This window comes from Populus euphratica, unplaced genomic scaffold (genome assembly GCF_000495115.2).
Source record: "Populus euphratica unplaced genomic scaffold, PopEup_1.0 scaffold5.1, whole genome shotgun sequence".
Lineage (NCBI taxonomy): Eukaryota > Viridiplantae > Streptophyta > Magnoliopsida > Malpighiales > Salicaceae > Populus > Populus euphratica.
In genome coordinates, this window is record NW_011499848.1 from 5310618 (window position 1) to 5337686 (window position 27069).

General features: G+C 34.6%; 3 protein-coding genes across 3 annotated transcripts; all 3 read right to left on the bottom strand.

The window, feature by feature from the left end:
- Nucleotides 1-254: 254 nt before the first annotated feature.
- LOC105118696 (Spc97 / Spc98 family of spindle pole body (SBP) component) lies at nucleotides 255-8535 on the bottom strand. Its single transcript, XM_011016707.1, has 21 exons — nucleotides 8280-8535; nucleotides 8040-8098; nucleotides 7875-7920; nucleotides 7615-7749; nucleotides 7254-7385; nucleotides 6618-6701; nucleotides 6437-6535; nucleotides 6182-6273; nucleotides 5162-5234; nucleotides 4937-5089; nucleotides 4717-4836; nucleotides 4500-4553; nucleotides 3684-3767; nucleotides 3452-3526; nucleotides 3235-3363; nucleotides 2916-3041; nucleotides 2722-2829; nucleotides 2036-2098; nucleotides 1789-1863; nucleotides 779-945; nucleotides 255-698 (listed from the first exon to the last, which is right to left on the bottom strand). Exons 1-21 carry the CDS (start codon nucleotides 8367-8369, stop codon nucleotides 572-574), a joined length of 2091 nt encoding a protein of 696 aa, XP_011015009.1. The 5' UTR covers nucleotides 8370-8535; the 3' UTR covers nucleotides 255-571.
- Nucleotides 8536-11026: 2491 nt separating this feature from the next.
- On the bottom strand, nucleotides 11027-15292 carry LOC105118706 (Calcineurin-like metallo-phosphoesterase superfamily protein). The gene is made up of 4 exons (XM_011016718.1): nucleotides 14650-15292; nucleotides 13960-14201; nucleotides 11961-13538; nucleotides 11027-11522 (listed from the first exon to the last, which is right to left on the bottom strand). The coding sequence occupies exons 1-4, from the start codon at nucleotides 15101-15103 to the stop codon at nucleotides 11403-11405; spliced, it is 2394 nt and encodes a 797-aa protein (XP_011015020.1). The 5' UTR covers nucleotides 15104-15292; the 3' UTR covers nucleotides 11027-11402.
- Nucleotides 15293-20565: 5273 nt separating this feature from the next.
- BBM (Integrase-type DNA-binding superfamily protein) lies at nucleotides 20566-25683 on the bottom strand. Its single transcript, XM_011016727.1, has 9 exons — nucleotides 25209-25683; nucleotides 24320-24950; nucleotides 24118-24200; nucleotides 23913-23921; nucleotides 23735-23823; nucleotides 23288-23361; nucleotides 23131-23181; nucleotides 22228-22304; nucleotides 20566-21837 (listed from the first exon to the last, which is right to left on the bottom strand). Exons 1-9 carry the CDS (start codon nucleotides 25450-25452, stop codon nucleotides 20942-20944), a joined length of 2154 nt encoding a protein of 717 aa, XP_011015029.1. The 5' UTR covers nucleotides 25453-25683; the 3' UTR covers nucleotides 20566-20941.
- Between the last annotated feature and the right edge of the window lie 1386 nt (nucleotides 25684-27069).

Consider the following 27069-nt stretch of genomic DNA (forward strand, 5'->3'; position numbering starts at 1 on the left):
CTTGTTATTGAGCTGGGAAAGACGAGGACTTGAACAAAACTAGCACAGAAAATAGCATGAGATGCAGACAGGGAATTTTGAAGATCAATATCGAAGCTTGTCAAAGGATTGCCATGTTCATGTTCTAGAAGATGATTTAAAAGGCTCCACCAACCTTGAATGAAGTGGAAAAAACCGCGCACCACAATTCATGACTCCAGACTACAAGCTAATTTCGTCTAAACAATTAACAAAATAAGGGTATTGTAGGTAGCAAAAGACCTTGCTACCACCATCCACTAAAATTCAACCCCATATGTAAATTAATACATAAAAAATATACATATAACAGTACAATATAGCATCAGCAAGACATTGAGCTTGTTAACATATACCATCACATACACTTAACTCCAAAACACTGAATCCAAGCTAAAGCCTAAAAATATCTCGGGCCACCATAATATTGGGTTCATTTGTCATTTTTTTCTCTTTTTTCAAGAAAGAAAGAAGCACTCTGCAAAAAAGCAAATAAACAGCCAACATATTCACACCTCGGAAAGCTACAATTTAACAGAACAGGTACCAAAACTTATTGGTCATGTCCAACTCCAAGAATCCACTGTGCAAGATGAGTCAAATATGGCTCTGCTTGGGAACTATTGCTCAAGATTGGTCCCAGACTCTGAAGCTCAGCATTGAATTCCCTCTCAAATTTGCTACAAAAATATGATGGTGAATGAGTTTTTTTTTGGTGTGTGTGAGCGTGTCTATTGAATAGCCAATCAGCAAGACTTACAGTATAGAATCAGTGACGCTTGTGTTTTCAGTTGTCATTGTTAGCATACGAGATGGGCGGCTTGATTTGGAATGTTCCTCTAGCTTTGGAATGCCGATGGAAGATGATATCAACCACTGAGTTGCAGCTGCATACTGCAAGCATAGGGATTGCAGCCTCTCCACCTTCTGCAATCAGAAATTCCATTAGTAAGAATAAACCGAAAGGATGAATGAGTGAAATAAAAAAGCAATAACTAGGCATTGCCCTTCCAAAAGAGTGCCAGCATATTCATGCTTCATTATATAGTTTTCATCTGTTAACAGACAGTCTTGTGTATTGCTTCCAGCCTGATGCTCATCCTATTGGAACTAAAATGAGATCCCAAATCAGTGATGTCATTAAATTTAGCGAATGACATTCCAGACATGCAAAAACTCTATTGCAGTGGTACAAGTTAAGCTTCAATATTCACTATTCAGAGGACACGTGGACAAGATAAAGACAGGGAAAAGGATAAATTGTGTTTACTATCAGGACCTATTGATAGAAGAGCTGCAACCAAAGAGGATTTTTAGCTCTCTGAATCACAGGAAATTCTTATCAAGTCAGGGACACTAGTGCCTTCGAACCACAGATTTGCTATGAGGCTAAAGTAGATTGTCATTGGTCAAAGAAATGATGGATACATTCTTTTTCTCAGGATAATAAAATAAGATTTTGAACAAGCCAATCTGAAGTCCATCCTGCTTTAGAAAAGAAAAGAATTCCTCTAAACAACAACTCCTGTTCTCTCTCGTTTCATTTGAAAGTAAGCAGGAAATTGTTCCTGAAAAAAGTGGAGTTTTGCTGGTAAGTTGTAATCATTTTCATCATATTTCTCCCAAGTTTGTCCCTCATTCTCTCCATTCTCTTCCCTTTCTTGATTTTCCTTCCCAACACCCAAATTCATTACTGATCCAGTGGTTTACCTTAAATAGACTTACTAGTTTTAGAAAATAAAAAATAAGATGATGAAAATGAAAATGAACCTTGAGCAGTTCGGGTAAAAGAAGCAGACATTCTCTCAGGCACTTGTCGAGGAAAAGATCATGATATTGAATAACCTGTTGCATAAAGAACATAGTAAGATATATAGAAGAGTTCACAGACTCAAAACTTAGGTGGAACACTTCCATATCTGTTGAAATGAAGTACATGCGTTAAAAGCATAAAACAGTTGCTTGATATTGGATATCTTGAGTACATTAAAACCCAGCAAGTTAGTGCTGGCTGTACCTCATCTATGCTTTTGGCCGTCTGAAGTCTATTGTGCATCACATGCCAGTTAGGTTCAAGAACCTGAAAACAGATGTTTTAGTACTGCTATCAAAAACCATAAGCAAACTTGTAGATTTCAAAATACTAGGGAGAAAAGGAAAAATAAATTGCAAATTAAAAAAAAGGTAGATTGAAGGATGCAGTCATTGATCAGATTATTATTTTTCATTCATTTTTCTTTAATGGGCAATGATAAAATTAAACCTCAAACCCTTCAATTTTCATGATTCTTTTGAACTTCATCAGGTCAGAAACAGTTGTGCAGATTCTCATATTCTTTTATCATTAATATCAACTGCAAGAGCATGTACACTGTAAGTTCTGAGACAGACAACAATGGTACTGCTCAGCTGCAAGCTCTTTAGGAGAGAGAAAAATCCATTTTATTTGACATGAAGGAATAATTTCAGGTTCAATAACATGTCCAAATATAAGTAGGCAACTTATAACCATGTCATGTGAGCCACATGAAGATCAGTCACCTTAGGGAACAACAAAACATTTGAGTAACATTAGAGAAATGAAATACCAGGAAACAGGAAAAAACAGAAGCTAGGGAAAAAAATCAAGTTTAAACTTAGTATGCAATAACTCAGCAAAACAAGTTCAAAAGATTTATGCCTAGGATAATACAGTAAACATGCCTCAAATGTTAGATAGTGAAGAAGGCTGTTAATGAATTTCAGCATACTGCGACAGATTAGAGATGATCTAGAGATCGCGGTTCCATGCATATTAAGTGCACGAACTCCCTGCAAGGCATATTGGAAATGGATTAGAAGCACAAAACGATGTAGATAAAGTCTAGCTACTCTAAATGATACAATCTAGCCCATACTTGATGCACTTGCCAAGCTCCGCAAAGCTGGCGGTCTACATGTTTACAGCGAAACAGAAAGCGGAAAATCAACTGATATTTTGCCAGGGCTTTTCTTGAGATAACAATAGATAATGGCCATTCAACCTGAACAACATGAACAGGCTCAATAATTACAAGATATTTTAGATAAGAAAATTGTGGTCAGGATATATAGTGATTAAGAGTGGAAAATATCAACAAAGCAAAGGTATGAACAATTTGAGAAAAAGAAAAGTTACAAAGAACTGCCATTTATAATCTCCAACAAGAAACTTCAAGGGCATGTCAAAGAGCAGACCTTGTAACTCAATGAAAATGTCTCAAGACCAGTAATGTTCAGTGGCTCTGCTAGATCATTACCATCGGAAACAGTCCTCACTTCAAGATCTTTCAGGGTGCTCAATCTTTTAAGCAAGGATGATCTTTCCTGTAAGCAAAAGGTTGTAATAACAGATAGTGTAATTTCAAATTTGCAAGTTTCACCTCTTAAAAGAAAAAGGGATCAACCTACTTACCACACAGCAAGTCAAGTCCTCATGACATGGATCTACTGCAGCTGCTGTGGTGCGCAGAGCAAGGTCTAACAGCGACTAAGCAACCAAAGAGCATGCTTTCAGATATCATTGTTATATTTAGCTAAATAATTCTTCTGCAGGTTGCATGCTTTCAGATATCATTGTTATACTTAGCTAAATAATTCTTCTGCAGGTTACATTTCATTTTAACAAAAATATAAAAGGATGAAACCTGTAACTTCTCCACTGAAATCTCATCAAACTTTTTTGTGAGCTCATCCCTAGCTATATCCATAAAATGCACCAAAAAGTCACCCTGAAATTATTCAATTAGGTTAATACAGAAGAAATTGAAATAAGAACCAATCCTCAATATATTAAGCAAAAGAAATTGCTTATATGGGAAGGCAACCCCACCCCACTCCCATCAAACAAAAAAATTGGGGATGAAAAAGTAGGTAAAAAAGGACACATATCAAATTCACCTACATACTGAGAAGTGCAATAGAAAGCCTGTTAAGCACATAGACAAGTAAATGGTCCCCTAAAGTAGATCCTCTCATTTCATGACAGCGACCATTTAACAAGGAAGAGCTAGTTTGAAAGATAACAATTTGATCTGCACCTGGGCACTCTCAAATCACTTGGTACCCCACTCTCAAATCACTATCTTTGAAAATCTAGGTCTGAAGACCAAGCATGCTCCTCACTCAGGGCTTAAAAACCTCATGCTATGTTGCATGCTTGACCTTGACAAATCAAACAGATGCCTGAGAACCAAGCGTGCCAACCGTTCATCTAACAAGCACGGCACATTAAAATTTTTATTGAAAAGGTGCTATAAATTTGCAAATAAAAACCACCAAAAAGTGATTCCCAATCTTATGTGACAGGGAAAAGAAAGTAAAGAAAAGGTTAGCCTTGAGTGGCCACCTCACTATACACAAACAAGTAGATATTAACCAGTTTCACAAACAACCCACTGAAAGCATAGAATAAATCTCAACAATGGTTTAATGGCAGTCAACTAATCAGAAACTAAAAGTACCTGATCAAGAAGAAGGTAGTGCTTAATAGACCGCAGCTTTCCCATTAGATCATACTGCAGCAAAGAAGATAAAAACCCAAGAGAAGAACATTTTATTATAGGAACCTTGGCACCACGGAAAACAATTTCAATTTCCATGGATGATAATATAAGCAGAACATAAAGTCACTCAAGTATATAGATGAAAATTATCATGCCGATGCAAACTGATGCTTACCTTTTCTTTAATGAGATTTAAGAGCTCACTGCTGGCAAAGTCATAAGCAGCTTTTATACATTCTAGATAATGATGGTTTGAGCCAAAGATCGTTAGTTTATAATTTTCTGAGGCAGGGACCTAAACAATAAACAACCAATCATGGATTCAAGGGTAAGTACCAGTCACCATACAAGTATGAAATATATTCCATGTACTGAGGAGATAGTAATGAACAAACCTGGACATTGTGTCCACATTCTCTCATGACGTTCAAGTATTTTCCTGTGGTCAAAATTGTCCCAGCAATATTTGCAAGGAAGCTAGGAATTCCTTCCTTAAGGCTGTAACGTTGCCGCCAATATTTGGCATCATAATCTTGTGTGAGGCTCTCCTAACAAAAAACAAACCGTGACCATCTTAAGCAAATTTTAAGCACTCATGAACACAAATAAAGTCATTATACCTTTTGAAGAGATTTGTTCTCAGCAATGAAAAATTCACCATATGGATCATCAATCACTCCTTCATAGACCCACCTACAAGTTTCATTTCCAAGTAAAGAAGATAAATCAAAGCAAATTGCAACCTTATGATGCCAAAAGGTATGAAAAGCAGAGAAATGCTCAGACTGGAAGTGCATGAATAGTAAGAAACATCAGTAAATCTATCGTGCCTCTTCAAATCAAGTACAGAAACTGACTTTTACTTTAGGCAAAACAGAATCCAAATCAAAGCAGCATTTAGAGTTTAAAATGTAGTCTTAAATTCTGAATATATGGAACATGAAAACAGATAAGGGCCATGCACATGAAACCAAAGAGAGATGACAACATGATTGACCATGGAAAAATAAAGTGTTACATACATATCTACAAAGTGCATGGCATATCCTTAGCTTTGGTACATTTCTTTTACACTTTATTTTAGATCATAACAAAAATTAAAATTAAAAAAAATAATAGCAGCTTGCATATAGACCATTGAAACTTTATCATGGGTTTTGCAAAGACCAAATACAAGAGCCCCTACCACAAAGGAGAAGTTAAAGTACATATTTTGTAGGGACAACGAATAGTAAGCCATTGCTGCCGAGCAATATTAACAGCAAAGGGAAGAAACTAAGCAAACCAGCAATTTGTTAGCTTGATAGTTTCGAATTCAGATATTTTAAAGGCAGGTTTTGATAGTATTGAAGGAGAGGAATTTGTTAGCTTGTTGCAGTCCTAGAATTTGCATGGAAGGGGATGATTTTTGCAACCATCTAACATGAGTAGATGACAAATCAATTGTCCTTGCCAAATGCACAAATACAAGTTTCCCTTCATGGTTGCCCCAGAAAAGAAAGTACATGATGATTTAGTCAGTCAAAACTAAAATGCAGTTACTATTATCTTAATACGCTCTTAAAAGCATGATCCATGACAAACCTCATGGATGCCAAAAAAAAAAAAAAACAATTCAATAGTAAGCTTGAAGAATGCACCTCTCTAATATGCTAAGGTATGCATTGCTTGCACATTGCGTCATCTTTTCTAGCAGTGATCTCACTGCATTATCACCAGCCATTGCCTTAGCCTGGATTTAGAAGGGGGGGAAAATGTTGGAAACAAAAGAATAAAATTCTAAAAGTTTAAGAGCATGAACTAGTGGGGCAAAGTTAATTCTGCCAAGGAAAACAGTAATGAAAACAGCCATATGTTCACTCAGCAAATCAAGTAAATGAAACATGACAATTCACCTGACTCTGCAGGAGGTTAAGGACAGACGAACCGGTAAAATTATTTGCTGAAGCCTTCTGTATCACAATGGATAGAGCTTGCATTGAACCCATCATGGGCTGCAATGTAGCATGAAAACCCCTTGAGAAAAGAATCCAAGAACTGGTTATGCAGATTCAGAGCAAATTCAATTAATCAAACCTGACAGTAAAACCACAATCCTTGTATGGAAAGTCTTCCAAGTCGAAATTGGTGTTCAAGCTGTGCAACCATGGCCTGATAATCCTAATTAAAAAAAATAAATCAGAGATTACTTTCAGTTGAGGAGAAACATTTGTATCTAAGACTTTAATGAGCAGCTAAATCTGGGCAGTAACAGGATAATCATAGTTCAAAACAGAATGGCTCCCTTTGTTTATGCTGAACAGCATACCTGAGGCTCAACTTAAGGTGAAGACACACCTTCCGTTAGAAGGCATGATGCAAGAAAGGGGGAAATAGAAAGAAAAAAAAATAAAATATATATATATATATTAATTATACCATTAGTCAAAACAGTCCTGATTATGATAACTGTCCATAAGGTTTTGGTGTCATATTTACTCCATTGTTTTACTAATTTTAGATGGTTAAGAACGGGCACGTGTTAAAGACCTGATTGGGGTCTGACCATCACATTTCAAGGACATTTCCCTCCTGTATTTTAAAGTTATGCTTCTTTGTCAAACTAGGCTTTCTCTTACTTTCTGCTCACTTGTGGCTAAGAGGAATGTGTGTTCAGGCAAGAACCAGGAGTACTAAGAAAGAAAGAAAAAATTTGCAACACAAAGAACCTACTAGAAGAAGTGCCTTGAGCGCAGCAGCAAAGGCATGATTAACTAAACCATTCTTGAATTGTGATCTGGACTCGACAAACTGGTCAATCAACAGATAGCTCTCACACAAAGGGAACATCCTTTTTGCCAGTTCCTGAAATGATGTCTTTATCAGCTTAAACGATCAGGCATAACAATCCATCAATATGCATGATTTAACTTAAAAAGACAGACTTATTCAGGCACACTGTCAATGACAGACTTATGAGATAAGCATCTGTCAACAGGCTCTTTGCCAACATACCTATGTTCATTCATGCAAATACACACACACATACATGCATACATAGATGCATGAATGGGGATAACCCTCTACTTCATACCTGGATTGCCAAGTCCATGGAAGCATCGACCTGGAAAGAGATATGATCCTCCTTTCCACGTACTCTTCTAATTGAAATATATCGTCCTTCAATTCCAACCATAGCAGACAAGAGGTCGTCAATGACGATAAGTTCCTATTAACCAAAGAAAATAGCAAGCAACAAAAATATTCAGGTAATTCAAAAGGCCAGTGACCAAATTAGAAAAATAAAAATCATTTAAACCATAAAAGTAGTAGGATGAAGGTGTGAAAATATACCTGAACAGCAGCATTGTAATAGCCAATGGGTCTCTCCAAACCATGGCTGCTCAAATGCACAAAGTACATATATATAATGTTATATACACAGAATTTTAACCTATAAGAACAAAAGAGAGATAAAAATGCAATTAAGCAAATTATGTATATATATTTTATTTATACCTAGATAAACCCATAGAAAATCCCTTGGTATCAGCGAGCCGCGAAGTTCCTTTCGTTTCCTAGATAAATACAAATATTCATAAAAGTTACAGCATAAAGCAGAATTTTATTTTAACAAAAAAAAATAAAAAAAAAATGAGGCAAATAAAAAGCAACCGACGGGAATTTTTCGTAACTCGAGTGGTAGGATTGTTCGGTTCTCGGGGAAGAGAAATAGAGAATGGAAGTGAAGAAGAAAACCTGGTGGAAACGGCCGGTGAGGAAAGGTCTGTCGATATTCCAGCGAGGTGTTGAAGGGCACGATGTTGAGGTTGCTGTTGCCTTTTCCATTTCTCTCGATCTATCTTTCTCTTCTCTCTTCCTATAGCTCTCGCATTATTTACTGAATCGAGGAGAAGAGCGGCTTTTTTTTTTTTGAAAAAGGGAGGGTGCGGGGGCGAGTGCTGCGACTGAAACTGGAACTACTGCTGTCTGTGATCTGTTTCCTATAAAGAAAAAAAAAAAAAAAGAAACGAAACGAACGTTCATTTTTTAATTATGATTTTTTTTATTTTAAATCATAGTTCAGAGTTATGAAATAAGTTTTTTTATTCAAAGACTATTTTATAACCTATTTTTATTTAAAAGAACCATGTAAATTTTAAAAATTTCATTTTCAATTTCAAAATAGTCTTTGATCTCTTTAAAAAAAAAGAATTAAACAAATCTTAAAAGCCCTCAGGAAACCTAATTTAATTTTTCCAACCATGTTTAGAGGGTAAAATAATATTTATTGAATTTCACTCAAAATAGATAAATTTATTAACATCAAAATTAACTTTTTTTTATAGCTAGAAATAGCCATTCAAGTATCTTGTTTTTGGTGTTTTCGACAATTTTCTCTCAATGTATTAACATAGGTGCAATATTGGGTAATATTAGCATTAATCATAACATAAATACTTGGAAAAACCACAAAACTGTACCTTGCTTTCGTACAAAACGACACTTGTTTGCTACTAAAAAATAACAAAATGGATCCATGAATGAACATGGATGGAGAACTCAATTGATAATTTCCAAAACTTTAATGACTCAATAGATATTAGAAAGGAACTCAATCAACAATTTCTATACATTCTTCACTCGACTATTCATTTATAAAAAAAGTTGGGGGGGTTAGTTGCCAAGTCACCTCCTTTCCATTTCATATAAACTCTCAAGGGGATGATTTCTTTTTTCATCAATTTCTTTTTAAAACTTTATTATTTAAATTTTATTTAATTTTTAATTTATATTTATAAATTATTTTGATTTATTTCTCATGTAAACAATATTTAATACATGCATTTATTTTTATTATTGTATGATTAAAAAAATAAATTTAAAAAATAAATTTTTAAACATAATAAAGTCAATGGGGTAAGTCATAAAATTTTAATCAATCCAATATATTAACATTTAATAAAATAAAAAGGTTATATTAATTTTTTAAATTAAATTTTTTTTTATCCATCATATAAATTATCTTAAGATATATTAAATTAATCTGGTTAGCTTTGATAAAATTTTGACTGTTAAGTAAAATTTAATAATAACATCATATAATTTTTTTTATAATATTATTTATTTTACATTCAATTTTTTTTTTTTTATTGGAGTGTAGCGGCACTGCTCTTGTAAAATGACTCTAAAATGCTTGTCTGTTTGTCGAGGTTAGCATGGATCTAAAAAGAACATCCATCGCTCAGTATTTCTACTTTAGCTTTCCGCTGGGACGGTATAGACTCCATTGTGATATAAAGTTCGTAAAAGATAAAAGAGTTAACTGAAGGAGGCAAATTCACTATGGCCATAATCATGTTTTATTATTCACCCTGGTGGTAGCAAATGATGATGTTATCCTTCACAAGAAAATTAGATGCCTCTGCTTTCGGGTATTTTAGTTTTTTTATATATTTTATTAGTCATTAAAAAATTAACCGGTAATATATATTTTCTTTAATTTTTCTAAATATGGTAAAATCATATAATTATCTTTTTATTTTCATGAATAAAAAATTACATCTTCATTTAATCGAAATTTATGGTGTATTATTTTTTTAAATTGATCCTTATCTTTTTTTTTTCAACTGCACCATTTGATTAAAAATTTAAAGTTCTTATTTAATTTATTTTTTATTCTTATTTTTATCCTCTTTCTTTTGTTTTTTATCTTTTTTTACAAAAAAAAATTGAATATTTTTTTGTGTGATATTTTTATGATTTCATCATTTAGTGTTTAATGGGTATACAAATAAAAAATAAATAACAATTATCTTTTTGAAGAGTCATAAAATTTAAAAACAATTAAAAAATTAATTATTTTTAAAAAAACATAACCTAGACAATATTTTTTTTTTAAAAAGAGTATTAATTAAAATTTAAATAAAAAAATTAATGCAGAGTAAAAGAAACAAAATAAATAAATGAGAGAGCGGATATTAATTAAAACTTAAATAAAAAATAATCAAAAGTTTGTTTTTAAAAAAATTCAAACACCGCCAGGCTTGATAGGCTAGGGATCCATAATCCATTAGCAAGAATAATTTATGAACATTTTATATAGAATAATTTTACGTGAAATTCACCGGGTACTGTCCTAAACGTTGTGTGCTTTTACGTTCAAAACAAGACTGAATTCCATTAATCAAAGGATCAAGTCCAATTTCAAACCATGACAAACAAGCCATAAGCCCATGACGCCAGCTGTGATTAGGGTTTTTAAAAATATATTTGGAAGTGTAGTATATTAAAATAATATTTTTTTTTTATTTTTAAAAATTAATTTTAAAAAAATTAACTTTTTTTAAAAAATATTTTTTAAAAAAACATTGTTTACACGGGATTTCCAAACAATCGCTCAGCCGAGCAACAAGACCCATGTATAGCAACGTTGCCATATATTTACTCTCAGTTTTTAGGCATCCCACCTTTTGTTTTTCCCTGAGAAAACAAGCAAGCATTCAGGACAAAATAAGCATCCGAACACACATCGGTGACAGTGCTTCTATTGAAAGTTTAGCCATGGAAAACCTTTTTACTTTTCTTGTAACTTTGCTTACACTTCCCCTAGTCATAAGACTCATAACACGTACTAATAACTTGAAGAACTTCCTATCCTAGAAAACTGAACCGTAAGTTAGCCGGGAAGTTTCTTGATTGCATATCATCCTCAACGCACCTGTTTTTGTTCAACAATTTGCAGCTTCGGACAACTTGAAGTTGAAGTCAAGAGTGGTGTCAAACCATGTCATCATGATCCTTTTCGATGTTTCTTGTGCTAATAAAAAATTGCATTCATACTTCAACGGTGTGGAACAAGGCTTGCTCTCTGCTAAAAGCTTATTGAATACTCCTGGTTTTGTACACGATGCAAGCCAACAGCAGTGGAATTGCAAGGCTATACACTGGAAAGTGAAGCAACGGATTCATCTCATATGCTTTCTTGAGAGCTTTGCAATTCTGTAAGACAAGGAACTGAGTCAGAAAAGGAAGGAGTACGATCAAATCTAATATACACTGTCATCCAACATTTTTAAATGGTTCCATGAAGTTAGACTAATGACAGGGAAATTTTGGGCAGGTCACTTGCATGATTCAAAGTTAATATCCTTTTCTTATGTAATCTAAGCATAACATATACTGTTTTGATGCGGATGAAAAGGTATAATCCTTGACAAGCAATGAAAATTGGCTCAGGTCACTAAGAACAAACTTTCAAAATGCACAAGCCAATAATCTACTGACTAAAGCAATTAGTGATTTACTAGTGTAGTAATCCATCAGTTTCACCTTTCTAGTAAAATAATGGAAGCGATCCCTATGACGCAATGAGATGCAAAGCATACAAGTTTTGACAGACATATTGTGCACACAGAATGGAACAGAATCAATCCTCACCGTAAAATGTTTCCAAAAAATCACCAAGCAAACTGCCAAGAGAACTTTCCGAATCCACCTCTCCACAAAATCAAATTTTGATCTTCTATGCCTGTGGTTATCATACTTTCCTGATCTCTTATTCTTCTGACTAGAATCGTTGTCTTCTTTCTTGCCTGAAAGTGATAGAAAATGCTCTTTGTAGATACCTCTTTCAGCAGCCAATGCTCCAGCAACCAAAATAGAAGGTATAACCACAAAAAAGAAATGTGGAAGCACAACTACCATAATATCTGGAGATCCAATATAATCATGCTTTTCCCTGCTATTAAAAATTTTCAGCAGCCATCCCATGCTGGTCATGTACCCCCTGTTCCCACCATCAGTGAAAACTTGCCCAATTAGCCAGGGACATGATACGAGGTAGATCAAGTATCCTAGAAAACCAAACCACACTACATGAACCCTGCAGAGGTCCAGCAAAACCCATGCTATACAATTTATTAAGCCTTTTTCAGAAATGAAAGTCTTGTAGGAGTACTGCTTCTTAGAGAACATGAGGACAAATTTTGGAATGAGAAGAATGGAGAGCATCAAATACACTGCAGACCAGAATATCGGGTAGTACAAAGCAGCCCATTGACAACCCATGACAAAAAATTCCTTCCATGTCCATGAGATCTTAGCACTTAGACCGTTTACAGAAAATGGCCTTAGTTTAGACAAAGTTGATCTTCCCATCACATCAATTACTTCTATTTGCAGCCAAAATCTATCAGGAGATGGATCCTCAAAGGCTTTATAGTTCCATGCAGCTGCATAAATGTCTCCCCTGGATATATCCCTCACAAGCTTGGTCATGGTTGTCTCCATGATCATAAGGGGACTCCCTGGTCTTGTGTCATAGATCCTAGCCACAACAGACGTGATTGGAGAAACAGAAAACACAAGGCATCTGATTGTCTCAAAAGAAAAAGGGACCATGTGTTGACACCCATACATCTGATGTAATGAAGATGTTAACATGAAGCGGGAATCCAGTGGAAATGTGGGCATCACAATGGTTTTTTTGGCTCCTGATTTGAAGTCAATGTCCAGGTATGAAACGTGACCTCTGTCAACAGCCACAATTCGCATAGCTCTACTTTTCCTCCAATCACCCATCTCCCACTCCCAGAACTCCTTAATAGGTGGTGCTTGAAACAAACAGTTTTGAGTATTCTCAGAAGGTTCTTGGTGCATGTTTAACTGAAAATACCTATGTGATGACAGGAATTTTTCATTTGACTGGTGATGCCGTTTCAAATTCTTACCGAACCTCGTGTGAAGATGCCCACATAAATAAGCTGACACTGAATGCTTCAGAAAAACATCTCTCAAGCTTTTCTGAGACTCTGAGAATGCCGAGAATGAAAGTGGAAAATGCCCAAAGGATATCTTAGTTATGGATTTTCCTTTTTGAGAATCCCATTGCGATAACTGTGAATCTATTTGAGACAGTAGTTGGTCAGTTGGATGCCCAAAAAGATTAGTTGGCCCTCGTAAACCAGTAGACATTGTGCTGTCCAACCCAACAAATACATGTTTGCGGTCACCAGTCTACAAGACAAAACAAAACGATATACATAGAAGAGGTATTAGTAAAGCTTTACATTGTCACCGATCAAAACGAGAGGTATGCATTCATGACTACAGCTAGAGGATTCGCTCTGGAAGTTCAACTTCATATGGGATATGAATCTTAAAATGAGAAATGAAGAATCATATCTTTTTTTTGGGTTTCAAAGCTCTGATGTAGGTAGCAAGAATCTAAATATAAGTACTGGCAGTATGCTGAGATCACCAAAAAAACAAAAATCACATGGTTGTCATAGTTTTGAAATTCAGGAACGAATGCTGCATATAAAAAAGAAAAGAAACGAGAAAGAATATGAAAAGACATTCTGATTCACCTATTTGTTCTTTAAAATGAAAGTTTATGTCTAAAACCACATCCTGAAGGTAGAGACCAGAGACTAACCTCAAGTGTGACACTGTTGACATTTCCTTTTCGTCCGAACTGCCCATTAATACTATAATTTGAAAAGAAATCAAACGAACCACCAATGACTGGTACACCAAAATTATCATGGTTTCCTCTGAGATCATAGAAGATGCTCTTGTCTAGTCCACTTCTTCTCGCAACATCTTCCATTACATCCTGATATTCTATCCATTCATCCTCATTTTGTTTCATTGTTAACAAGTCCTTGCTTTTCCCATCTGGTAAACAAAAGTTATAAAGATTTTCACCGTATCGGCCCAGCAGCCACCATGATTTGCCAAAGTCAATAAAATAAGAACATCATGTACTTGGCTTACTCTTATGTTAAATCACAATCATGAATATGCATGTCTAAAAGAACACACACAAAAATAAAAAAAGGGGTGATGAACATGAAAGGAAAAATCTTTGCAGTATGCAGGCAGCTAATCAAAGCTGATTGACTCGCTTGTAAAGACTGGACAGTTTGATTAGCACTAAGATCACAAAGCATCAAAACTCTTCCCACTCAATTTTCTAATTTGGGAATGGAGTTGGAAGCTCTATAAATGCACGCACATTTCACATAATCTAAATCCCAAGATTCAACAAAAACAATAAAGCTTGGAATTATTAGGCACTCAAACTCGCCAACAAATGAAAAATAAAAAACACAAATAAATATACCTGTGAGATCACCAGTGATGAGAACAAGAGATGGGTTAATCATCTTAAGAGCAGGGCCCACAATTTTCTTGAAGTCATGGGCTCTTTCAGGATGGTGGACACTAAAGTGGAGATCAGAGAGCTGCACTATCCATATAACTGATTCTGGCCCTCCTTTCACTTCTATAACTCTGCCTTGCCATTTTCTGGGCTGTGAAGAAACCAATTCTTCTGCTCCTCCTCCTTCTTGTTGTATAGAAACTGAAGTGGGCATGGTGGTAGAGAGGCATAACAGCATCAAAACCACAAGACCCATCCCCCTAAACTGTGGAGACTGTCGTTTTTCCATCGCTTCTTGTGAAACCAGGGTATGAACTTTATTGCTATATACATACCCCAAAAATAAAAAAATTCTAGGAGGGGGAAGGTTCTCTGCAGCGAGGTACAGGCAGTTAGGGAATTTGTCCGCTCTCATTTTGCCACGTAGGCCCTTTTCCTTTCTGGGTTTCCTTTCTTATTTGCTGGGCTCTTTTCTCTGGAACCTAACCCAACTGGCATTGCAGAGTGGCAAAGAGATTCAAAGCTGGAAACTTTCTCCTCAACATTTTCATTCGAAGGTTCGGGTTTTACTGCTCTGTTGAGTTCATCATTTTATCGATCGATTCAATCTTTCAGAATGATTAAGCATCGTTATAGGTCTTTTCCTAGAATTTTGGGTAGTTTTTTACTTTCACATGAACTGGATGCTACGATGAATGTATCAATTAGCATTGACAGCTTGGCATTTTTCTAAAATTCTTACAAGGGACTAAATTTGATAATTTTGAATTTGAGGAGCACTTATTGAATTGAAGATTGGAGCAGTAACAATGACTGTACATTGGGTCTGGATGTTATGAAGTTCTGTTTGTTGTTCTTCACGGCTTGTCAAGCACCGATGAGGAAAAATATCAGGCTCCGAACCCGAATGTGGGCCGAAATATTCAGCTCAAGCCCATCCAATACCTTTCGGGCCGGGACAATACTATTAATTTCTTTTTAACTTCATCCAACATTTCAACAGTTAAACAAATTGGGTACTGGAGGATCTAATTGTAGTTATTATTTAAAATATTTTTATTTTAAAAAATATTTTTTATTTTAAAAAATATTTTTTTATTTTGAAAAAATTATTTTTAACATTAATAATGATCTGAAAATATTAATAAAATATTAATTTGAAATAAAAAATAAATATAATATAATTTTTTTAAAATAATATAAAAATATAAAAATAAAGAGATATTGGAGACTTAAACTCCAATCAAAATCTTGAAGAATAGGTTGTCCTAGTGACCTCAATTAGAATTTAATTTTAATTTTGGCTACGTACCTAGAAACGCTTCAAGATGATTGAAATACATGGCATACAGGCTTGTCATCTTTTCCTTCTCCATAGTTGTTCAATTCTTCTGCTTTTTTTTTTTTTAATTCCTGCTACTATATGAAAGCTAGTTATTTCAATTTTTTTTCTAAGGAATTTGTTTCTGATAAATATTTTATCATATTCAGATAATGCCATGTTATGTATATTATATCAACTAATATTATATTAATATAAAAATTAATTAGGTCACAAGTTTTATGGATATAATAGATAACAAAATTGAGATCGTCTAGTTTATAAAAACTAGAGACAGTTGAGGGCAACAGATAAAGAGTCAAATTCATCATTAAAAGAGAACTGATTTTTTTTTTACGTGTTTATTTATAAAAAGCCAGATTAAAGAAAAACTATGATGGTAATGAACATTTCTTTCAAATGAATAGAAGCTACAAGCAAACACGCCCATTTGAGTAACAAGGAGGATTTAGATGTTGATTTTGGTAATAAAAAACTCAATGATTGAAGAGGAATGGAAATGAAGAAAGACCCACGTTTTAATACTGTGTGGTTCCTTCTATGGTGCTTGTTCTTACTTGAGAGGTCAAAGCAATCAGCTGCTCTGGGGTACCCATGCCAAGAGCTTCTTGGCCACCTTCATTGCAGAAATTCCAAGCTTCAAAGGCCACTCTCAAACCATCTCTTCTCGTTCCCGAGTGCCCAACAGCTGTTTCTCCTCTTGCGCCAGAAACACCCAGCACAATCACATTTACCAGTAAAAACACAACATGCAAATGGGTTTCCGTGGCCATTCCCATATGGGTGCTCTGCCTTGGAAACAGAGCTAACAGGCGTTATTTATACACTAGTATTGGATGGGATCTGAGCCAGCAGGAAAAACAGCGAATGCTTTCAGGGAGAAAAATAGTCTAGAGCAAGCAGCAAGCTAGCAAGTACATCTGCTGATATTTTGATTTCATTGTTGATTGAATTGAATCAAGTTAGCTAAAGCAAGAGATCGCATCCACCCTGGATAAGGAAGATTGAACTTGAGCTCCTCGTGTGAAAGCACGATTACCTTATGCAATGAGCTCTGATAAAAAACAAAAACAAAACTAAGGGTATTTGAATAACAGGATTTGTGGAAACAAAGAGAGGGTTCTGTGGGACTGGAGTTGTCGAGTTGGGATTCCTGTGCAATCGACTAACTAAAACATGTGAAGAGGCTTCAGAATACTTGTTTCGGGATGCTATTCATCCCAGTTTGGCAGCCTATCAGTACATTGCTAAACATGTGGAGGATAAATTAATTCCCATGTTACCGAGGGCGGAGCCAGGAATCTTTTTTATCTTGGGCTACAAATAAATAAACATAAATTATTTTTCAGTGTCCATTATTGAATAGACACTCGGTTTTAGGTTTTTTGTTTTCTATCACTTCACTAATAATGCATAAAAATTTTTGTATTATAACCCGAAGGATAAACTAAGAAACCATATTTTATACGATGGGGGTTGAGCAGGTGGCAAAAATATAATAATTGCATGAAATATCATGAAATTTATTTAAGTATTTATTTTTATTAATATGGATATTTGAATCAGCTTACATATATTTCAATTAATTCTACGGGTCTTAAAGTTAAAGGACCACATATATTTTTAGTGGTCTTAAAATTTGTGGGATTTGAACTAGTAATTTTTAGAGATCAAACCTAGAGCCTGACCAATTAGGCTACACTCCTCATGGTTGATTGAGTATTTATTTGCTACTATAAGATAGGGCTAAAAAGTAGAGAGCATTTGGGAACGTGGTGCAAACCGCGTTCCCTAAAAATTAATTTTTTTGGTATGTTTTGAATCATTTAGATGCATTGATTTCAAAAATAATTTTTTAAAAATAAAAAAACATCATTTTGATATATTTCAGCATAAAAAATACTTTAAAAAACAATCGCAACCACATTCTCAAACTTATTTTTTTAATTCTATTTTTTAAAATTAAATTTTTTTAATGTTTTTCTATGAATCAAATACATATAAATTGGGATATATAAAATGGGTTCTTTTATCCGGAATAGAAAATCATAGAAATTTATTCAATGAGTAAGAAGATAAATTAATGGGATGTTAAAGGCTAAGAAGTCCAATGAAAAGGTACGAAGCTAATAAAAAATAATGCAGAGGGAATATTTACATATCCAGATTTGAAAAAAAATAAATAAAAAGGCTATTCTTATAATTATAAGATAAAATATTATATTTTTTTTTTAATTTATTTTTCTACCTGGACTACAGCACACCTTGGTCTTCTATACTCCTCCGCCCCTGCATGTTACTACTGTAAACCGCACCATCTTCAGCTATAAGAAAATTAGGGTCTGGGGTGAAACTTTTTGCCTTGACTCCAAAAAGAAACACGGTCAAGTTTCAAGAGTCATCAATTTTGTAAATATAGGATCGTAATCTAGCCCTTGCCAATGGCAAATTTTGGTAATCATGAATAAAAGATGAACGACATGAAATTCTTCTCGATATTATACATGTGTTGATTGATTATTCTCATCTTTCCTCTGTCTCTTGAATTCACTAGGTCTTGAATAGCTAATATTGTCGGAAAAGCTTTGTCTGGCCAGCTGCATTGTCTTGAATCTTGATCAATGACGATCAATAAGCTTCTTGAATGTATTCTTCTTGGAGCTAAATGATACACACATATGAACCTTGCCACTTGCCAGGAGTCTTTATAAATGCCCTTCATTTTGTCCCTCAACTAGAGACTAAATATTGAAGTATATCTGCTCAATTTTTCACCATATAGAGAGATTAAGACCACAAATGACTTGAGAAGGGGGGCAAAATGTAGAAAATAGAAAATGCCGATGTGAGTGATGCGTTTTTAATGCGTGTTTGGTATTATATTTTAAAAGTGTTTTTAAAAATTATAAATTTTTTATTTTAAATTAATATATTTTTAATATTTTCAAATAATTTTAATTTGTTAATCTCAAAATAATTTTTAAAAAATAAAAAATATTATTAATATATTTTTTAAATAAAAAATAACCATAATTATCCCAACACTCTTAAAACAGTTAAAGCGACTTAATTTTAATGCACACCGTAACTGGCCTGATGATAGCACTGCCATAGAACAAAAAAATAATAATAGAGAAGGCAAAAGAAATTTTGAATCATTACACACATGCTTCTTGTTTTTATTAAGTGATTCTGGTAATAATTTGTTTATGATCAAAACTTTCCAATAAATCAAAATAGTAAAACATTTTAACTTAAGACTAGGAAAACAGGACAGAAATAGAGAACATGTGGTGTTTTATGTATGGTATTTTTCTTAATAAAAAAACAGATATATACAATAACCATATAAAAGGTTCATGCGTAACTAGAAAAGGCTAACGTGTTTTATCTTCCCAAATTTTGTATGACGATTTAAATAGTGATTTTTTTTCCTTTATTTTTTTATGAGAATGATAATTTAATTTAAATTTGAAAGATATTGATATATATAAATTAATTTAAACAGGTGAAATTTTTAGATTATTATCTTACTTAATAATGAATAAAATATGAATTTTGTCAAATTCAATTGAAACGTAACCCTATATATATATACAAACATTTAAATTTTTTATTTATTTGAATAATTATTAATAAAATATAAATATAAATATAATAAAATCTCGATTAGCAGGTACTCATTATCATTTTTAATTTTTGATATTATTATGATATTTTCGATCTTCAAAACTATCTTGCCAAAATATGTGGATTTTTTAAAAAGGAATATTTTTTTAAATGTTTTTATATTATTTTTATATGCTGAAGTAAAAAAATAAAAATAAAAATCGACTGCTATTACAATGTTATACACTATATGAATTAAACAATGATGCTTTTTTTTTTAGATTAACGTGGATGTTTGGGCCAGCTTGCGTGCACCACGACTAATCCCACGAGCCCTGAAGTTAACGACTATGTAAGCCTCTAGTGGTTCATCATATGAGCAACCAAGGACTCGAATCTGAGACCACAGAAGAAGCAAACCCCTTAGTCCCAAGTGTTTACCACTTGGCCACCACCTAAATGGTTAAACAATGATGCTTTTAATTGGTTAAACAATGATGCTTTTAATAGCACGACAGGTTGCTGCACTAACAAAGACACGTAAAATTAATTTGAATCTTATGCTTGTTGAATTTATAAGTTACTGAATGCAAGATTTGATGTAAATTAAGTGTTTTTATGAACAAAGAGGAAAGGTGAGTTAATTGAACTTAATTATGAAGAGGGAATAGGTGAATTATTATTAACAGAAACTAGATGAGGGGAATTCACTGTTACCCTTCTCACACAAATTAATGTTCATGAATAATATTTTATATTTTTTGTTTTTTATTTATTTATAATTTTATCCTTTATTTATACATGTATCAGTAAATAAATAAATATATAAAAACCTCCGTTAACAAAAGAGTCTATACGAAGATACAAATAAAGCTAATAACGGGTGTTATCAACATGCACAATTTTAAAGCTAAAAGAGAAAAAACAGAGGAAAAATGCCATTCTTTGTATCATAACTATGTTATTCAAAATTACAAAGTCCGGTGTTAGGAAATTAAAACCTATCCGAGGATCTATATAAACCTGAAGTTCTCCAAAATTCATAGCAAGTGAGAACTCTAGATCTTAAATGCTATTGCTGAACTTCAGTTGAACCGACCCTTTAATTATAGAATTTGCATGCTTCGAAGTTAGGATGACAAAAGAGAGAGAGAAAAGTGCCAATCTTCCTCGGTTCAATTTGTGAATAAAGAAGGAAGAAAGGATCGTGAAAAATCAAAATCACTAAATCAGTCGTTGTATACATCCCTTCACTTGGCCGCACCCACCTGTTTTTCATCCCTTGATCAATCCCACAGTCCTTTATGTACCATCATTCCATACTGTGAAAGGTTGTGCTCCATGACAAACAGCCATGTTGTTGGACCTTGCTGCAATGGTAGGAACTGCTGTCGGCACCCAGTTGTAGCACGCTGAGCCCTGATCATATGCGCTAGCCTTGATCCCACCTGCTGAAGATTGCTGTGAAAGATAATGCAAGTTCCTGGCATGATATGGATCAGACGAGGAAAACATGTTTTCATATCCCAGAGCCTTCACCTGATCTCCATCTCCATAACCATTTCCTTGATTGTGGTTGTTGTCATTATTAGAAATAACCGTAGCCATTGGGACGGCATACCCAGCACTGCTTCCATAACCAATTCCCTGATAGCCTCCATTGGTTCCAGTACTAGTACCATCATTAACTCCACTGCTATACACAACGGAATTAGAGTCAGAGCTATGTTCCATTGAAGAAGAGTCCATGCTCACAAGGTTATGTAAAACAGAAGGCTGAAAGAAATTGTGAGTATTTCCCAGTTGTAGTTGATGTAGCTCTTGAAAGCTGCGATTGTCAGAGTCCTGTTCTTGCTTGCACCAAAGCCTCTGGCCATATGGATAGTGCATGCTAAAAGGCTGTGCTTGTTGAAATGCAACAGTAGGCCAGCCATGCTGTACTGCACCATAGCTGCTAATTCCATCGGTGAGTTGTGAACCCATGTTGTCATGATCATCTGTTCTCTGCGCATTATCCATTGCTATTTCAGCATGCTCCGCCTCTTTCAACCGCTTAGCCGCGCCTCCAATTGGCAATGTGCTGCTCTCGAGTATGCTGTTAACATCATATCTGCTCATGTCAAAGTTGGTTACTGCATTCAGCCCACGGAATTTTATGGCCGCAATGTCATAAGCCTCTGCTGCTTCCTCTTGGGTGCCTATGAATTAAATCCAAGCACACCATTCAATTAATTACAGGAATTGAGAGGAAAAATTTTTAATTTGTTAATATATTCATTTTCTACATGTTTGAGAGTATAATAAATTTTATTTTTTAAAATATTTTTTGTTTAAACATGCATTAATTTTTTTTATATTTTTATATTTATTTTGACACCAACATATCTTAACAATAAAAAAATATAAAAATATAATTTAAAACTAAAAAAATAAATAAAAATTAAAAATACGGTTGGACTACTATTCCAGCAATAAAGATAATAAGAGTAAATAACATCAGTAAATATGTAGGGTAACAATAAATGTAACATTTAATAGAACTTTAAGTAGTGCATAATGTGAAATCACAGGGGGGGAAATAAACATACTGAAAGTTCCCAAGTAAAGGTCTTTGTTCCCTGCAACTCTTCCAATCCTTGCCTGCCATCTTCCATGCTGATGATGTCTGGCATGACACAAAGTTCATCAAGAAAGCGAGTTAGTTCATATGCCTCACGCAACTTAGTTTTTCTCCACAAAAGATTCTCCAGTTATCTATATAGAATCCTTTCGCCTACAATTTGTCGTTGCTATGTCAACAGAATATTAATATTTTTTAACATGTTCGAATTGGACTTTGCATGTGAACCCTAATTGCAGGTCCATCAAGTCTGCAGGAAAATTAATTTTAATGAGACAGAGGTTCAAGAATTTGAACACCATGCTCAAACAATATTAATATATACATGTGATCATAAGAATTAACAATTTCCAATTTCTTTGCATTTTCTATTGCACCAGAACCCCTTTCCAGCCTAGCCCTTGACCCGATCCTCTACACAAATATGCACGCCTATTTTATGCATACAGACAACTAGTTGTATTAATGTGAAATAGTTCTCTGCAGAATTTCTCTGAATTATATTTAAGCTAGTCGCAGGTAAACTTGAATTTCGCCGAGTAGATTTTAACAGGGACATATTCGCTTACCTACCCATTAGAAATTCTTAGCATCAAGTTTTGTTTTTTTGTTTTTTTTGTGGGAAATGGGCCTAAGCCCATAAAAATGAGATTAAATGTAAGATCCTGTAATAAGTAATTTCTTAAACATATTTGGAAAACGAAGTCCAATTGTAAGTGGAATTACTTTTTTCAACATATATATCTAGACAATTAAAATCACGACAGCATCTATTTTTCATCTTTAAGCCGGCTGAAACAATTATCTAATAGTACAAAGTTGAAGGAAAAGAAATTCATTGAAAAATTAGGTATATAATTAACATACGTACCTAGTTACACCTCGATAAATGGAAGCTCCCCGAGAAAACCCGCTGCTTTTTCTGCAACAACATAGGAAATACACTGTGTGAATTTTATGAAACTAAACATTAATTCTTGCTTTTTCTTTTTTTTAAGGAAAAAAAACACTGCATCCATAAAGAATACCTTCGAAGAGACGCAACATACTCCTGCCTAGTCATGTGTTTCATTTCTTCTATCTCTTTTTCGTAGTTGGTAATCTGTGATTTAATTTATTTACACAATAAGAAGTTCTTAGCATTAGCAACATAAGGCATCAACATCGGCTAAATACATTGAAAAGTAATCCTATTTGCTCAATAATAGGACACATATCCTTGTTAACAGGAAAGTTCGGGGAGCATAAGAACATAAATGAAGGTGGAGCTTGATATAATAAACCAGAAATGCAGTTCCACTGATGTCTCCCAAAAAATCTGCATGTCATACTCCGGACAAATTTTACACAATCCTTGTTTATTTTCTATTAAAATAACTAAAAAAGAGAGAGAGGGAGGTGCAATTCAAAGCACCTAGTACGAAATCAGTCTCAGTACTCCCCTGGAATTTAAATGAAAGAAAGCAGAAACTCACTGGAAAATTTGTTGTAGTAGTCGTGCCCCAATATTTCAATGCGGCTAAATCATAGGCTCTAGCTGCCTTCTCTTCTTTGTCATAACCACCTGTCAAATAAGAGCAGATACGAATTAGAATCATCAAGAGAAAAATGAAATTATTCAAAGAACAAAGAGCAAAAACAAGTCACTCTTACCCAAATAAACTGAAATGAGATTCGGCAAGCCCCACATCAAGATATGTAAGGATCCAAAAAGGCAACATAAGTTAGTGCATAATAAACCCTTAAATCAATGATTAATTAGAAGAAGAAGAAAGAAACAAAAAGAAATCATTTATGAAATTTTGGATTCCATAGAATCTGCATATGCAAGTAGATTAATGAATGGAGTACCACATACCCTGCCTTCCCTTCCGAGTTTGTCCTTCTCTTCTACAGCTATTGTCCCATAGATGAGCTTCATATCTACCGGTCCATCTATGTCTGTAAAACGCAAACCCTAAAGTAACTACCCATATTTATTACCAAGAAAATAGTAAAAGAACAGAGAAATAAAGCAGTGTTGTATACAAATAGGCATCTAATGGTTTGTGCAAAGATACCTCGTTACACCACGGTATATAGATGTTCTTTGGCCAAAAGTATCAATAGATTTCCTTGGCACCGATTCGATGGCACCGGTTTGACTATCAAGACTTGGTGTGGTACTCTTTTGTTGCTTGTTATTATCAGACGAACTCTGATCTCCCCCAGTATTATTAACTCCTCCATTTACTGCTAGAAGTGGCAGAGCGGAAGCAGCTGACTGTGACCCAGTACTCATTGAAAGAGACAAACTTTGTGCACCACCATTGTTTTTATTATTGGTGTCTTGTTGCGTCGGTGCTGGCTGGTTCCTTAACCAAGTCTTGATCATGGATAACCCAATAGAACTATTTTTATTGTCACCTCCTCCATTGCTGCTGGTTCTTTCATTTGATGTCGCCTCAGATGGGAGTTGCAAAGAACAGTTTTGGAACACATAGTCTCCAGTGGTATCATACATGGTGTTGCAGCCATTCAGTTTGTGTTCATGATTGCCAAAAGAATGGCCACCAAGGAAGTTCTCAAGCTTAGGTTCTTGATTTTGATCGATGGTTTGGCTATTGCATGAAGTACCCATCAATATAGGGAGGCCTGAGGCGGTTTTGTAGTTAGTGTCTGGATTCATGCCTAAACTCTTCATATTCCAATCTGCAAACAAACACAGTAGAAAAAAAGTGAGAGAGATACAAGCGATTAATATTGTTGTTAGTCGTACTTATTTAAGTTCTGAGAAAGTATCAAGGAGAGAAAGGGAAAAAAAGATAACTTTAAATCATCCAGAGATGCAAAGTAATCCGATTCATTTTAAATCACCTCCTTTCTTGTCTTAAGAAGGCTAGGGTTTTAGAACTTCGGCTCTGAGATGAGTGACAAATTAAAGATGTGAAGTTTTGTGCAACAAATTACCTTGAGACTGATTGTTTCTAAAGGCTTCAAGTATACCAAAAGTGGCAGGGAGGTTTAGAGAAGGAGCAGTGGAATCGGAAGTGAGATCAAAGCACTCGCCTGAGACATTGGTACCAGGGATTTCATCACTGTGGAAACCAAGGCGAGAGTCTGTGTTTTGAGAGTGGTCTTGATGATCAGAATGTGATGGTGGAAGTTCTTGATGGGATAAAGAGAAACCCAACCAGTTGTTCATGGATGCCATATATATATTGGATGGGCTTCTAATTAAAACTTGGAGAGTTAATGTTGCTGCAGGAGGGAGACAAGGGATAGTTCATGCATGAAGTAGAGAAGGGAGGTCGAGAAACCATGATATAGAAGAGCTAGGAAAATTAAAGAAGACGAAAGGTCAAAGGATGAGAGTGAAATCTTCTCTTCCAAAGCAAGTGAAGATACATATAAACCGTCTATGCCCCCCGGCCCCTCTCTCTCTCTCTCTATCTCTCTTAAACAATAAATGGAGCACCCAACCATTTACGTGGTGGCCAAGTAGTAAGAACTTGGGATCAAGGGGTTTGCTCCCTCTGTGGTCTCAGGTTCGAGACATTGGTTGCTTATATGATGGTCACTGGAGGCTTACATGGTCGTTAACTTCAGGACCCATGGGATTAATCGTGATGCGCGCAAGCTGACCCAAACACCTACGTGAATCTAAAAAAAATGGAGCACCCATCCTAGTCAAGGGCACCTGAATATTTAACACATTTATCAACTCTACAAGTGAGAAATGAAGACAGCAGATGGTGGGCTAATGGGCAGGACTGTACTTTTGCACATAGAAGTCTCGCATAAGAAAGAATAAATCCAACGAGGTGCTCAAATAATGATTTTTACAAGGAGGGTTTTTGTTTTGTTTTGATGTCGAATCCCTCTCCCCCCCTTTCTCTCTATTCAGACGCCTTGGTAGCATAAAATCTAATCTCCCCTTAAAATAATCAAAAGGTGCACGAGGGGTGGTTTGATTTTTGAATGAAACCGGACCTGCGGTGCTGGTACTCTCCCTCTTGCAAATGGTTTAAGGCTAGGCAAGTTGAGCTTATCTTCATCCTCATGCCATCGATAGTTCAAATTTTATTTGAAGTATAGTTGATGTTCATAAGTATTGTAATGATTGTTTTAAATTTAATTTTTATTTAAAAATATATTAAAATAATATATATTTTTTTATTTTTTAAAATTATTTTTAACATCAATGGATTGAAATAATTTAAAAATATTAAAAAAATATTTTAATATAAAATATTTTTAAGACATAAAAATAAATAAATCTTTATTTATATTCATGACATGTAAGCAAGTGGTTTCGTAAGCTCGAAACTAATCCTTTGAACTTTAAAGATGTCCTTGATTTCTTTTCATGTATCACCACCCTAATTCACTACATGATTTCATTGTTAATTGAACTTATACACCTTGAACTTTCCTTGTCGCCCTAATTTACTACAGTCATGGTCTACTGCTATAATAAAACAAACTCTGTAAGCTATGATAGAATCTATCTTGATTTTTCTTCATCTGATCTAATGAACCGATGATGATCCATTCCTCTTCTTTTTCTTTGCTGTAGAACCCCTGTTGTAGTAGATGACAACTCGGTACCGGACAGAGGTGGACAAAAAAACCCACACGCACCCCCTCGCCACACCCGTTTATTCATGCCCAGCTGGACACAAGTCATTTCACTGTCAGTGTTATCTGCTCCTACCACTCCTCTAACCAGCACTTTTAACTACATGCAGCCGGAAGTTAAAAGACAAAATCTTGATGCGTGTAAGAAGTTACAGATTTTAACTCTTTAAGATTTACAGATTTATTCTCT